The 15,680-nt window shown below is 45.6% G+C and overlaps 1 protein-coding gene across 11 annotated transcripts in view; it reads right to left on the reverse strand.

The window, feature by feature from the left end:
• Positions 1-15,680, reverse strand: part of KIF3C (kinesin family member 3C) — a 57,910-nt gene that overhangs the window by 12,488 nt on the left and 29,742 nt on the right. For 3 of the 11 annotated variants that reach the window (XM_065928721.1, XM_065928723.1, XM_065928720.1), the window contains exons 6-9: positions 14,865-14,973; positions 14,533-14,705; positions 7,371-7,414; positions 6,307-6,446 (exon numbers count right to left, since the gene is read on the reverse strand). In XM_065928721.1, the coding sequence (XP_065784793.1) occupies positions 6,307-6,446; positions 7,371-7,414; positions 14,533-14,705; positions 14,865-14,973 (466 nt within the window). Of the gene's footprint in view, positions 1-1,073; positions 6,447-7,370; positions 7,415-11,816; positions 14,301-14,532; positions 14,706-14,864; positions 14,974-15,680 lie in introns of those variants that run through there. The other 8 variants (XR_010662313.1, XR_010662314.1, XR_010662312.1 and 5 more) reach the window with 5 other exon arrangements.

Consider the following 15,680-nt stretch of genomic DNA (forward strand, 5'->3'; position numbering starts at 1 on the left):
GTTGCTGGGAGAAGCTGGGGGTGAGGAGTGCTTCTTCCCTGCTGCACTTAGGGCAAAAATCCACTTATTCCTTTGGATTGTTTTTCATTGAACTGCTTTTATTACTGTTTTTACCACATCTCTTGCAACTAGAATGAAATGCAATCAAAATATGGGTTGAGTTTCACAAGGGGAAAGGGCCACGAACAACTACTGTGGCATGTGACAGCCCTGAGCGCCGCAAAAACAAAGATGAGTCAAGCAGCTTCTGCAGATCAAAGGGAGCTGTCATTCTGCTCCGCTGACAGCCATGTTCAGTAGAGAGGAGGATCTCTGAAACACAAGTCATGCCTTCCAGTGCTAGCAAAACTTTTAGAATTCCCTGGGGAAATAAACCCTTTTTCTCAGCATGAAGTTTCAAAAGTTAAACATGTAATCATAAAAGCAGAAAATCTGTTTTTCTTTGCAAAGATGGCATTGAAGTACTTGCAAGAAGTCAAAAGGATTCAAAGGTCAGCTTCCACTTGCTTTAGGTCCCAGGATCCTGGAGGGTAGAATCTGGTGCCTGAACCCGAAGCTCTTCCTGCTGGTTCCTGCTCACTCCCCATCACTTCATCCTTCACTCCTGTGCGGTCCTTTCCTTGTACCGTGTTTTCTAGATGACAGCCTAGGATAGCTCTCTCACATCTTTCTTTCTTTCTCTCTTTCCTGCAAACCCATTTCCACTCTCTGAGAGTATCTTAACCAGCCAAGTACAAAACCAGCTGAATAGTAGAAATGAATTTTTTAATATATTTGACTATTCAGTCAGTTCAGTTTAGTCGCTCAGTCGTGTCCGACTCTTTGCGACCCCATGAATCGCAGCACGCCAGGCCTCCCTGTCCATCACCAACTCCCGGAGTCCACTCAAACCCATGTCCATCGAGGCGGTGATGCCATCCAGCCATCTCATCCTCTGTCATCCCCTTCTCCTCCTGCCCCCAATCCCTCCCAGCATCACGGTCTTTTCCAAAGAGTCAACTCTTCGCATGAGGTGGCCAAAGTACTGGAGTTTCAGCTTCAGCATCAGTCCTTCCAATGAACACCCAGGACTGATCTTCTTTAGGATGGACTGGTCCGATCTCCTTGCAGTCCAAGGGACTCTGGAGAGTCTTCTCCAACACCATAGTTCAAAAGCATCTATTTTTCGGCGCTCAGCTTTCTTCACAGTCCAACTCTCACATCCATACATGACCACTGGAAAAACCGTAGCCTTGATCAGATGGACCTTTGTTGGCAAAGTAATGTCTCTGCTTTTTAATATGCTGTCTTTAGTTTTACATAAAAAAGTATATGTTTTATATGTAAACGTACAAACTGTTAGTTCTTCATTCCTCATTAAAAATGTAGACAGGTAAAATATATTATCATTTCTTTCTCAAAAAATATTTTAAAATCCTGTTTTGTTTGTTTTTGAAGATTTTTTTCTTTTATTTCATTGACGTATAGTTGATTTACAATGTGTTAGTTTCACGTACATGGCAAAGTGATTCAGTTGTACATATATGTTGCAAGAAGGGGGGCCCCTTCCAGGGCCCGAAACTGGGCTCTTGTCTAACACTCGGAAATGAATTGTCCAAGGGGATACATGTGCTGACAAAGAAAGAGATTTTATTGGAAAAGAGCACTCCGGTGGAGAGCAGTGGGGAGAGGGAACCCAGGAGAAGAGCTCTGCCACGTGGCTCTCAGTCTCAGGTTTTATGGTGATGGGATTAGTTTCCAGGTTGTCTTTAGCCAATCATTCTGACTCAGAGTCCTTCCTGGTGGTGCATGCCTTGTTCAGCCAAGATGGATGCCAGCAAGGATTCTGGGAGGTGGTCAGACATGTGGTGTCTCCTTTTGACCTTTCCCGAACTCTTTGGGTTGGTGGTGGCTTATTAGTTCTGTGTTCCTTACCAGGTTCCTTACCTCCTGTCGTAAAACTACTCATGCAAATGGTTACTATGGTGCCTGGTCAGGGTGGGCGGTTTCAGTCAGTGTGCTTCCCCTAACGTATATATAAATATATTCTTTTTCAGATTCTTTTCCATTGTAAGTTATCTAAGATATTGAATATAGTTTCCTGTGCTATACAGTAGGTCCTTGTTGTTTCTCTATTTTGTAGATAGTAGTGTGTATCCATTGATCCCAAACTTCTCTAATTTATCCCTTCCTGCCATGTTTTCTTTTTAAAGTACTGATTTCCCTTTTGTAGGCCATTGGCTCTAGAGACAGAGAAACAGAGAGAAACAGACAGACAGACAAAGAGGTGTGGTGAAAAAGGAAGGAAGGAAGGAAGGAAGGCCAATCCCAAGCACTTAAATTCCCTACAGTGAGAGCAGCCTGTGTCATCAGACTTTACTCCTATTTTTAAATAAAGATGTTCTAATCAGCTGCATTCCAGGTTTGGCACTGGCTTGGGAAATGGCAGTCACACAGGCTTGGCATTAAAAATGAATGTCTGTGTGAATACCTGGAATCTAGAAACTCTTCCTCATCTTTGGAGAGAGATCAAACACAGGGCTGTGTGAGGAAGCACATGTTCAACAAGCATCTTTGAAAGAGAGGACTGCCAACCAAATAGAGAGCACATTCTCCCCAGTACCTGCTGTATAGCATGGATGTGTATACTTGCGTGTGCACATATGAATACACATATGCACACACACAAACACACACCCCACAGGTTAAGAAGCAACACTCTGGACAAGTTCAGCCTTCCATGAATGATGCCTTTGAACAGGGCCTGGGCACAGTCCCAGGGTGGGTTGGACAGCTCTTAGCTGCCCATTGTTAATAGTGGCCTAATTACATAGATAAAACTATTAATATTATTTATCTACATGTTGTTTAGTTTCCAGTGTGTTTGCATATGTGTGTATATGTTCATTTATTTTAACTGTTCTGACTTGACATGTATTAATCTTATAGTTAAGGTTCACATTAAGAAATTTATCTGTGGAGATACTTGCGTATTATTGCCTATCCTCTTTATCAGGAAGAGAGAAGTCTTCAGAACGTGGGTTGGAAGGGAAGTGGTATGAAGAGGAGAGCTGGAAAAGCAGGGCTAGGATACCAAGGAGAATGCAAAGTTGGTTTCTAACTCGAATCACTGCCGTGAAAGCTCTGTCCACACCTATGGGTACTGAGGTGGACTTACTGTGAAGATGTTGCTGTTGTTGTTATCCAGTCAACAAAGTTGTGTCCAGCTCCTCTGTCCATGGGATTCCCCAGGCAAGAATACTGGGGTGGGTTGCCATTTCCTTAATGGAACTCCCTGGCAGGACTCCAGGGAGTCTTCCCAACCCAGGGATCAAATCTGTGTCTCTTGCATTGGAAGCTTGATTCTTTACCACTGAGACACCAGGGAAGACATACTATGAAGATATGGAAGCTTAAACCCCAGGACACCCTGCTTGCAGGGGCCAATGAGGGGCCCTGACATTTTTTTTAAACTTTATTTATTTATTTGGCTGCTCTGGGTCTTAGTTGTAGCATGTGGGATCTAGCTCCCTGACCAGGGATTGAACCTGGGCCCCCTGCACTGGGAGCTCAGAGTCTTAGCCACTGGACCACCAGTGAAGTCCCAGGCCCTGACATTGTAATCATATAGTCACATGTTTCTTTAAAAAATTATAAAAGTAAATGATAACTAGACTTATTGTGGTGACCATTTTGGAATGCATAGAAATATCAAATCATTATGCTATATACCAGGAAGTAACAAGTGGTAGGTCACTTATACTGTGTGGTAGGTCTCTTTTCCTACAAAACGAAGAAACCAACCAACTCCTAGAAAAAGAGAACAGATTTGTGGTTACAGGTTGTAAAGGGGTGGGGAAGTCGGGGAGAACCAGGTTGGATAAAGGCAGTCAAAAGGTACAAACTTCCAGCTGGAAGATAAGTAAGTACTAAGGATAAATATAATTAACACTGCTGTACATTATATATGAAACTTTTTAAGAGAGTGAAAGTGAAAGTGGCTCAGTCATGTCTGACTCTTTGTGACCCCATGGACTACAGAGTCCATGAAATTCTCTAGACCAGAATACTGGAGTGGGCAGCCTTTGCCTTCTTCAGGGGATCTTCCCAACCAGGCATCAAACCCAGTTCTTCTGAATTGCAGGTGGATTCTTTACCAGCTGAGCCTCAAGGGAAACTCAAGAATACTGGAGGGGGTAATCTATCCCTTCTCCAGCAGGGCTTCCTGACCAAGGAATCAAACTGGGGTCTCCTGCATTGCAGGCAGATTCTTTACCAACTGAGCTACCAAGGAAGCCCATAAAGACTAAATCTTAAGAACACTCATCACAAGGAAAAAAATCTTTTTTTTCTATTTCTTCAATTTTGTATCTATAAGAGGTGATGTTCACGAAACTTATTGTAGAAATCATTTCATGATGGATGTAAATAAAATAATCAGGCTATATACCTTAAACTTATACAGTGCTATATGTCAATTATATCTCAATAAAACTGGGGACATTCCCTGGTTGCCTTGTGGTTAGGACTTGACATTTTCTTTCACTGCCACGGCCTGGGTTCAGTGCCTGGTCAGGGAACTAAGATCCTGCAAGCCTCTCTGCCAAAAATTAATTAAATAAAATTGGAAAAGAATTCTAAAAGTAAGATATCTTTACTGTAGTCACTTAAAACCACTGTCTCCACTCCTAATTCCCTGACACCGTCAAGACATGGCTACATGTATATTTTAGATCTAATTAAAAGGAAGTTGAGTTGGAGACATATTTAGCTTGGTTCAATGGCATATATTTATGTGGTGCACAGTCTAAATGTATAGATGAATATTGCTATTTGACCTAGGGTAGGAAGACCTGCCAAGAGTCCTCTAATGACTTACTCTGCCCACTCACTCACTCGGGTGGCAAAATATTCAAGTGCAAGGCCAGAGACGGTAAACTGGTAACAAAGAGTCCTCCAGTGCCTGGCACCAGACATCGGTGGATAGTGAAGGAGAGACAAAGTCTGAAATTTACAAAGCCAAAAACTCGTCTGTAGAAAATTCTTCCAGTTTTCAGACATGCAAAACAGTATAAACAGACAATTTGATTCTCATCAATCCCTGATCAAAATGAAAACTCCCTCCTGTCAGGAATATACATAACATAGTGTTTCTAATCATAAACACACAATTCATTTTCCTCTTTTTGATGGAAGTTGTGCAAAAGAGAATTTATCAGAATTCTTGTGCTTACAGACACAATCTTGTAGCAGTACTAAAACAGCTAATACATCTGTGTGCATGTTGTATGTTTTCTGCATCCCCCCAATGCTGACATACGAAGATACAAAAAATTAATAATAAACCATTACAATTAGGATATCATCAACCATCTGGTCAATGAGTATTGTTATTTCAAACAGTATCTAAGATTAGTTATTGCACACATATACCAATAACTTGAAATGCCCTGAAATCCTGCAGCACATATATGAAAGAAATTTGATAGAGGTTTTCCCAAGTTTAATCATAATTCTAAAATAATATATGACAGCTTCCCCAGGTGGCGCTAATGGTAAAGAACCCGCCTACCAACACAGGAGGCAAATGCAGATTTGATCCCTGGGTCGGGAAGATCCCCTGGAGAAGGGCATAGCAACCCACTCCAATACTCTTGCCTGAAGAATCCCATGGACAGAGGAGCTTGGTGGGCTACAGTCCATAGGGTCGCAATGAGTTGGGCACAGCTGAAGTTAGCATGCACGCACCAATAATGAAGTGAAGCACAAAGAAACTTTTCTAAACTCTCAATAATAATATTTTTTTACTTTCAGTCAACCATTTTAAAAGAGACACTGAATTAATTATGCATCTGGGGTTTTTGTATGTTTTTTTGGCTAGAAAATATTGCAAAGTTATGGTTGTATTCAGATGCATCCAAAAAGTGCACAGTTGGAAAATGCAGGGAAAGAGTTTTAGAGCGGTCTGTCAGGTTTTTAAACAATAAGCATATCATGCTATTTTTCTGAATTTTGTGATGTGATATTTGTCAGCTTTTAAATTGTATAATTAGTGCTTTGTTTTCTCATTCTACCTATTCACTTCTGTAACTAATTTTGTTCTTTTTTCTTGGTTAGAGCTCTCCTTTCTCTCCCCAAAACTGTATAAGGTCCAAGTTCTGCAAATCTTGGCTCTGTTGTCCGTGACAGAAACACACATCTGGAATTTGCAGGAATCCAGAGAATACAGGGCTCACCTTGTGACCAGTCACAGCGCCAATCCACACGGCTGTGCCATAATAAAATCCCTGATTATTAGCAACCCAGAGTAAAGACCCAGACTCCCACCTTGAAGATGAGCATGACAAAGTTCTGGCCAATGGGATTATGCAACTTCCAGTTCCCATTAAGGATCAGCACGCCCTCTACTCCTCCTTTTTGCCCTTTCCAGGGACTGGAACACAGATGTAGTGATGAGTGTCTTGGCCCTGTGGACAAGAACAACACTCTAAAGATGTTGAATCAACAAGGTGGAAAGAATGTAGGTTTCTAATCCCATGGAATAGCCCTATCAGTCAGCAAACCAGCCCTGGTCCACTAATACCAATATTACCATATGGGAGAGTAATAAAACTGTCTTGTTTAAACCCCAGTTATTTGGGATGCCCTTTTAAGCAGCTGATCTAATATCCTGATACAACCATAATAATAACTCCTTACATTTACAGGGCTCTTTATTCTTTGTAAATTCTAGAGTGTCTCTTACGATGAGTAACTGCTGGTGAGGGGGTAAAAGCCATCATTTTCGAAGACCCAGGGAGTTGGATGACTTGACTAGGGGCATACAGGAGAGGGGCCCTGCTGCAGCCAATTCACCCATGAGGCCCAGTGTCTGGTGGAAGCCAGATGTGTGTGCAGTGCTCCTGGGTGGTGAGCACACTGGGTGTTTCCCCTCTTACCATTCAAAAAAGAATTTCTTCCTAACTACTTAATTTGTAAACCCCTAGAGCAGGGACAGTTCACATCCTTTCTTTTCTCATCCTCCTGTGCTTTTCTAAATTTGCTGCAGCACACAGAAGAGAAATATTTGCTTCAAATATAATGTGTCTCCCTCTCCCTCCACACCTCCCAGTTCCCTCCTCTTCTTCCTCCCTCCTTTGCAACCTGGTCATTAAGTGCGGCTATGCAGACCATGGCCTCCCAGAGATGTTGGCGCTCATGTGAAAAGGACAGCTGAGCAGGGTGGCAGCCCTGTGTGCTATGTGACAAGCTGCTCAGTCGTGTCCAACTCTTTGCGACCCCGTGGACTGTAACCCACCAGCCTCCTCTGTCCATAGGATTTTCCAGGCAAGTATACTGGAGTGGGTTGCCATTTCCCTCTCCAAGGGATCTTCCCAACCCAGGGATCGAACCTGAGTCTCCTGCGGCTCCTGCATTGCAGGCAGATTCTTTACCACTGTGGTGAAAGAGGAGAGTGGAAAAAAGAATCTATGAGTCCATACTGATATAAATAAGCAAAAAACAGATAAGGAGAAGAGAAAGCAAGTTTCTAACACATTAATGTCAACTAATAAATGTAGGAAAAATAATGGAATTAAAAGGCCACTGTTTGTCAACCATACAGCAATAGTTAATTCAAGCAGGAAATTATCAGTGGATATTAAAACCATGGGTGAAATTTAGAGGAGTGGAATGTTTACATAACTTCACAGTACCTCCTCATAAGATGCTTATTACTTACAAATGGATAAAGGGTGACTGCTTTATAGTAGAGAAGCCTGGCAGTGCCACCTTAATAAGTGATCAAACTGAACATTACCAGTACAGCACAAAGCAATGTCATCATGTTCCACCTGACGGGATACAATGAGAGGACCACAGGGACCACAGCATCACTTCTGTGCATCACCTGACTCTAACCAAGGGAGATCTCAGACAAATCTGAATTGAGGGACAGTCTACAAATTGATAGGCCTGTAACATTAAAGAATGTTAAGGTAGGTGTAAAGATCAAGAACAGACTGAGCGAAAAAAAAAAAAAAAAAGAATAGACTGAGGGATTTTTCTAGATAGGAGACTAAAGAGACATGATAGTTAAATACAACACATGATCTTGGATTGGATCCTTTTGCTACAAAGGTCATTCTTGGGACAGCTGGCAAAACTTGAACAGGGTCTCTGGGCTAAGAGTATGCTGCTGCTGCTGCTGCTGCTAAGTCACTTCAGTCGTGTCCGACTCTGTGCGACCCCATAGATGGCAGCCCACCAGGCTCCCCCGTCCCTGGGATTCTCCAGGCAAGAACACTGGAGTGGGTTGCCATTGCTAAGAATATAGCGGAGTTCTCAGTGTGATTCTTACAACTTTTCTGCAAGTTTTAAATTATTTTTTAAAAACACAAAAAAACATAAACAATGTGTCTAGAAATCAAGTCCTTATGCTCCCCAGGCCCAGCTTACACATCATTCATGTGACTTTTGGGAAATTATTTTCCTTTTCTGGGTGTACTTCTCTTTAACCTCACTCCACCCAGTTTTGAAGAGGGGGCATGTGGTTGAGCAGAGGGGCTCTGAAGTGTCCTCTGCCTTTACCACCCTCGAGGGCAGTTCTGGTGTTTATGCAGGCAGGTGGACTTGATGCTTGACGGGCAGCCCCACCAGAGCATGACTCAGACTCACAAATGGCTTCAGCCACCTTTCTTGGACTTGAGTGAGTTTTCACTGGAATCACTTGGAGGTGCTCTTCTCACAAGCAGATCCCTGGCAAATCCCCCTAACACTGGCTTAAACCTCTGGGGGTTTGTCTGGCACCATTAGAAGTCTAGAAGTAGACAGAGTCAGGCTGGCGCAGCAGCACAACCCACCCACCACCTCCCCGGCCCCCGCCACCCAAGGACTTGCTCATGGTCTCTCCACTCCATAAATCTTTACTTGTTATGCTTGTTGCCTCGAGGTTGCAATGTGGCTGCTGCTCCTTGAACAAGTCTGACACACTCTCATCTACGAAGTTTACATTTGCTCTCTCCTGGAGTCCACTTCCTTACTTCTTTCAAGACTCTCCTCCAATGTCACCTTCTTATTAGGTGACTACTAAGGGAATGACTACAACCCACCATCACCACCTCCATCACCACTACCATCAGTACCTAGAGCTCCCCGTCTCCTTTCTCTGTTTTTTCGTGGTCACACATAATGTCATCTGAACCTGCAAGAGGTTTTTCTTGTTTCTGTCTTTCTCCCATCTTACAGTGAAGCACCATGAAGACAGGGTCTTCCGTCTGCTCTGTTCACTGCTGTACACCAAGCACTTGGAACAGAACTTAGAATACAAGGGTAACAGGTGCTCAATAAATGTTTTTTTTTCCCAGTGAAGAATGTACTTCAGGAGGTGTGTTTGAATTCTAGGCAGGAAGAGGAAAAACAGGTGTTCAGGAAAAGCAAAAACATTTCCAGAAATCCCGAGCTGACTTCCATTTACATCTCCTTGGCCAAAACCATGCCCTATGGGTGTCATCGCTGCACAGAGTCTGGGAATGAGTATTTTCAGTTAGGTGCACTGCCCTCCTTGAACAAAATTATTGTGTAAGTAAAGAAGAAGGGAAGAATGGATATTGGGAAGGCAAACTGCAGTGTCCACCACATAGATCTATCCTAGATATAATAAGACAGAACCTCTGAGGTTGGTAATCTTAGTGCAGGTTATAAGAAAAACAGCCAGGAAAAAAAAGTAAAAGATGATTCCCAGAGCAAATTTTTCTTAAGCGATTCTGTGTGATGGATACACTGGTTGTGAACATCTGTTTTGTTGACTGCCCGGAGCACACCCCACCCCCACTGCTACCCCTGCCAACATTTTTGAGGAATATATTTCTACCATCATCACCCCGTGTACGTACATGTGGTCACAGAAGTAGGACTCTTGGAGGTCACGTTCATATATCATGCTCCCATCCATCGGACCCAAACCACTGAATTGGAATCATATTCCCAGCAAGTTGGCACTGGGACTTCTAAGTCTCTCCGAATGACTGAGTCATGTAAACACAGCTGTTGGCAGATGTATTTTCTAAGTCACGGACTGGAGCAGCTGAGGACAGATCATGAACCTCACACAGACAAAAGTGCAATGAGATAAAGAGGGTCCTTGTGGGGTCTGAGTCCCTGGTACTAGGTTGGTCCTGAGAACATAGTCTGTCCTTGCCCTTGGGGGTCCACGGCATGCTTCTCAGTGTCCATATTTGGTTCAGGCCAGCTTAAGTGAATCTTTAGTAATGGCGAAGTTCTAATTAACACACATTCAGCCTTAGGCAACTGAAAACAGAAAGAAGTGACTCTGTGGAGATCAGGTGCCCAGCCACGGAGGAAGAAGAGAAACCTGGCACTTGCCTCATCAACAACAAAGCTGTCTACAAGAGACCCCAGCCAAGGGTAAGCTTCTGCCCTCTGGCTGTTTCATTGGAATTCTGGCTCAGCCACTCAAGTGAGCCCACAGCTAATAGGAGGAATGAGTGGCTTTAAAATAGAATCTCAAGGCTAAGGGTCTGGAAACTTGGTTTATTCCCAGCACTCTTCCCTTTTGTCCCAGGCTTGCACTACTTGTAGAACATGTAGGGTGCCTATCAGTTCTGAGGTGCAGATGGGCTAGTGAGATGAGGCACAGGATCAAAAATTACAGGCTTCACAGCCTCATCACTAAGCCCACATCTTTAGCCAAGTTAGTTAGTTTCCCTATATCTCATCTGTAAACTAGGGACAATAACCCCTACCTGGGAGAACTACAGGTGTATAAAGATTGGGCTTCCCAGGTGGCACTAGTGGTAAAGAACCTGCTTGTCAACGCATGAGACATAAGAGACGTTGATCCGATCCCTGGGTCAGGAAGAGCCTTTGGAGGAGGGCATGGCAACCCGCTCCAGTATTCTTGCCTGGAGAATGCTTTGGACAGATGAGCTTGGGAAGCTATAGTCCATACCCCTTGGACAGAGGAGCTTGGGGGGATACAGTCCATAGGGTCACGAAGAGTCAGACACTACTGAAGCAACTTAGCATGATAGCAAATTACTGATACCTAAAAATACCTGACCAATTCCTAAAGCAGCAGAGCCCTGGAACCCTCTTAGATCTCAGGGCTGGAGCCCAGCGCAAAGGAAGGAGGCCCCTCCAGGACACCATCAGTGTCACCATTTTATATTTTTTTGCTGTGCCACGGGGCCTATGGGGTCTTAGTTCCCTGACCATCGATCTAACCTGGGCTCCACCACTGGACTGCCAGCCAACTCCCTGGGCTTCACATTTTTTTTTAGCAGCAACTACTTCTCATTTCCTATAAGACTGTCACACTCCAGGGAGCCAGCAGATGAACTCAGAGTGAGGAAAAGAGGCCCTGGGAAGACAGGGTAAGGGAAAGCTAGCTTTTAATGATTTTAATTCAGTACCACCATGTGCCAGGCATATGGATGTGCTTTTCCCACACTAGTTGCCCGATTTCACCTCTCATGGCTGATAAGAGGGGGCAGAGCTGTGAAACGATACTGACAGCTAATGTGGACAGCATCTAGGAAGTTCTGAAATCTGCTCAGAGCTCGAAACTAACTGGGAGGGGACTGCTAGCCTAGCACACGAACAGCTGCTGCCATAACTCAGGCACAGACTTCAGCCTAGAGCCCGAGCCCTGCCTTTGGCCCCACTGCTCAGATGGAGCCCCTGTTATGAAGTAGCCAGTGTTCCCAGGTGCTCATCACTCCCGCTGGGCTCCAAATACTCTTGAACCCCTCTTGGAAAAAACCAAGGAAGAGAAAGATGGGAGACCATAAAGAAGAAACGCAGAGAGAGTCGAAGGGAAGAGAAGGCAGGCAACCAACTTTGTAACGATACTCATTCCTTTATTATCGACTGTGTTAATTTGAACAGGGCTGGGGCCTGCAGGCTGCTGGCAGCATTGAGCTGCAGGTGCATTTCAGCTTGACAGAGAGATCTCATCCTAAGCCAAGGAGACAGAGGGTAATGTTTTATATATATATTTATATATTACATATGTCCTGTATCGTCAACTGTATAGAGTGAAAAGAATGGGCCACTGCATTGTTAATCGCTGTCCTAAATAAAGACCATAGCAACAGACATGGAAATTTGGTCCTAATCAAGGCCCTTACTTTGTCAACCAAGTGTTGGATACATCAAAAGGAAAAGAAGAGAAAGAGAGACGGAGAGACTCAGATCCAGCCACCCCGGTGGCCCTGTTCCCAGCATATCTTACACGGAGTGTAAAGTGTCCCCTGTGGAGGTAAACACACACACACATAAACACGCGCACACACACACACATACACAAAACTGCAGGCAGGAGCTCCTCCTCTGACCACACCTCGGGCCCAGCCCTCCGACTGGGGGTGTGGAAGTTGGGTACATTGTGCTATAAGACTGTGAGGGTCAAGTGAGCAGACAATGCAGAGGCGATGTGTCCAAGTGATGAATAAGGGTAACACATGAGGCTTCATCCACAAACAAGACAGAGGTCAGTGGGAGAGGCTGCTCAACGCAGGCCTGGAGGTCCCTCTGTGCCCAGGCCACCTGGAAAATTTCTACACGCCACTCCTGTCCTAGCCACAGCCGAATCTCTGATCTGAATCCTGAGTCTCAAACCATCTTCTGGGCTCTGATGAAAAACGTTGTTTCCTTGAAGGACAGGCGCCAGTGGAAAATGAATGGCCCAAACACCTGGTGTCATAGTTACAGCAGCAACGACAGCATCATTGAAGTAAACCAAACCACAGCTTGGTCCTCAGGGTAGAAATTGAGCTGTGTGCAAGAAGGGTTCATTTCCTGCTGGAAAGAGAATAACCAGGTAGTCACTCCCCACCGCCACCTCCCACACACCAAATTTCAGGCAGCCCTGTCAGTTTCATGGCTTTCCCCAGTGACTAAACTCCTCATATTCTAGTCACTGGAGACTCCATATTAGGTCGTTTTGCAGTCCCAAACTATGTGTTTTCATTCATGACTACCTCTTCACTCATCCACCAAAATATACACTTAAAAGGTAAGTCAATGAAAATTAATCTTTCTTTTTGGTAGAAATTCACCCGAGATACCCAGAGGCATTTTGGGATGTCACAAAGGGAAGTGAGAGGATTTCTTTAGGGACCAATTTGCACAATGCTGAAGGGTCAGTCTTGTCAACAAAACAGTGCCCGACGAATGTGATTCAGGAACAGGGGTAATGGGCAGAGTTGGCAGGCTGTGCCTGGGTCTCCATCTCCTGTGCTCCATGAGCAGGGAGAAGCATCAGATTCCAGTACCTTTGTTTAGCCAGAGAGAGGACACTGATCCTCCCACAAGTAGCGGGGATACAGGCAGCTGCAGGGAATGATGAGGGCTGGAAGGAGCAGCATCTCAAAGATGGAGAGTTGGCCTGATTCCTTGTCGGCCAAAGTGACTTCTCAGAGGGAACGGAAACAAATGGACGTCCCTTGATGACTGTCCACACTGTCTCCATTACTGTCCCATGTCCCGGAGGTCCCGAGGAGGCAGCGACTGGTCGATTCACAGTTCTCTTCCCCGAGTGGGTAAGGTGGGCAGGAAGCAGTTCGGGAAGCCATGAGTTCTTGCCAAAGCTGAAAAGCATGGGCTGTGCGGATGGGGTCACTGGAGTCCTTGATAAGGAGCCCGAGAAGCGGAAAGAGGCTGTTTGAAGCCCGGAAAGCAGAGTGGGGCTCTCCCTCCGCTGGGAGCACACGCTCACCATCAGCAGGATGGATGTCTCCTGTCTTCAGCACACATCTGGTATTTCTGTAGTCCCAGAAAGTGCTCAGCAGCTGCTCACCGGCGGCGCAGGAGGAGATGGGAGATTCCGGGACAAGCCAGGTAGAAAAAGATACACACAGGCACCTGCGTCTTCCCTTCTGGGCACAATTGACTGGAAGGAGAGTGAGGTCTGACTGGGGCAGCGGGGTGGGGTCTAAAGTCAAGAGGAGGAGGAGGCGGGGCGGTGAGCACGGCAGGGTCAGGCGAGGGCTCCTTGCCCACACGAACCGAGTTCCACGAATAAATAACATTAATTAAATAAAGGAGGCCAAGAGCCAGCAGAGGCACGCCTGCCGGGGTCCCCCGCCAACATACACACACGCACATGCGCCCACACACGCACACGCACGCACGCACACCGAGCGGCAGCGAGATGAGCCAGGGTTGGCCACCCTGGCCCTGGGGGTCTGGGCGGGGGGGACGGGGCAAGCCCGACGGAAGGTTATCACTCGTGGTCAAGCACTGTCGTGGGACGCAGAGCAGCAGAGGCGGCCAGCGAGGCGTGTGCGGTGGGAGGTGGAGGCCGCTGAGGACTCTGGCACCTGCAGGGGTGCGGATGAGGTTGGGGGGTTGGGGGTGCAGGAAACAGAAAGAAGTGAGAACTTTTCTTTCCCTCATCCTGTCGCTGTAGGAACTCAGCCCCCGCAGCCCCAATTATCAGTCTCCATTCACGCCTTTCGGGTACAACCACAACCCTCCTCAACGTCCACCAGCCCCCCGCACTGTGGTTTCCGCGCTAAATCCATTGCTCACTCTGACCGTGATGGTACTGACCAGGATCTGGACTTCCGGACTTTAGACGTGGAAGGTCTTTCCAGAAAGCTGTCCAACCGCATGAGCCTCTCCATGTGTAGTGCACGGGGGTCTTGGTCTTGGTCATGAGAGAATTCCATCTCAAAGACTGCGGGCGGGGACACATCCAACTCCAGAAACATGATGTTCTCAGCCTGTGGTGGGAATATCAGGCCAGAGGTGGGCACTGGTCCTGATGGCCAGCATCTTCTAGGCACTCGGGGAGATAATGGGAGTAGCAAGGGTAATGAGGCAGGTAGAGGAAGCAGAGGTTGCAAGCATCCACCCACCCTTTCTATTTCCCAGCTGCTTACCCTGTACCTGGGGTGGGACCCCATTGCCATGGCAACCCGAGCATACTGGCTGATCGGCCTCTTGTAGCCCACTGCAGACGTTGGCCTCTTCTTCATTTGGCTGCTATTGCTGTAGGGAAGAGGCTATATTTTAAATCAGTTTCCTCTGAACACAAAGGGAGAGTGATATCATGAAGGATTACATATCATTCAGGTAGTCAGGAGGCCGCACAGACTGCCAGTTCTGGAATTTGCTTCTCTTTGCTCTAATACCATCTGACGACTCAAGAGAGTAATAACACAAAAAGACATTCATCACTCTTGTTGCTTCAATTTTTTCCCACAGTGAAAAGGTCTGACAGAAGACTGGGATGAAGAAAGGCAATCCAATCTTATTTTAGCTGTCAGACTCACAGACTGACTTCACATACTACACAAAACCATTAATTAGTGGTTCTGCTTTTCATTTTCTTTCATAGGTTTTAACACAATAAAATGATTAGAAACTCAGGCTTGAAATGCAAGAGTTCCAAAATAGCCAAAATAATCTTGAAAAAGAACAAAGGGAGAAGATTCACATTTTTCCAGTTTCAAAACTTATTGGTAGTGGTTTACTCGCTAAGTTGTGTCCAACTCTTTTGCAACCCCATGGACTGTAGTCTGCCAGGTTCCTCTGTCCATGGGATTCTCCAGGCAAGAATACTGGAGTGGGCTGTCATTTCCTTCTCCAGGGGATCTTCCTGACCCAGGGATCGAACCCAGGTCTCCTGCATTGCAGGCAGGTTCTTTACCAACTGAGCTATAAGGTAAGCCCCTCAAAACTTATTACAACATTGT

This window comes from Muntiacus reevesi, chromosome 3 (genome assembly GCF_963930625.1).
Source record: "Muntiacus reevesi chromosome 3, mMunRee1.1, whole genome shotgun sequence".
Classification (NCBI taxonomy): domain Eukaryota; kingdom Metazoa; phylum Chordata; class Mammalia; order Artiodactyla; family Cervidae; genus Muntiacus; species Muntiacus reevesi.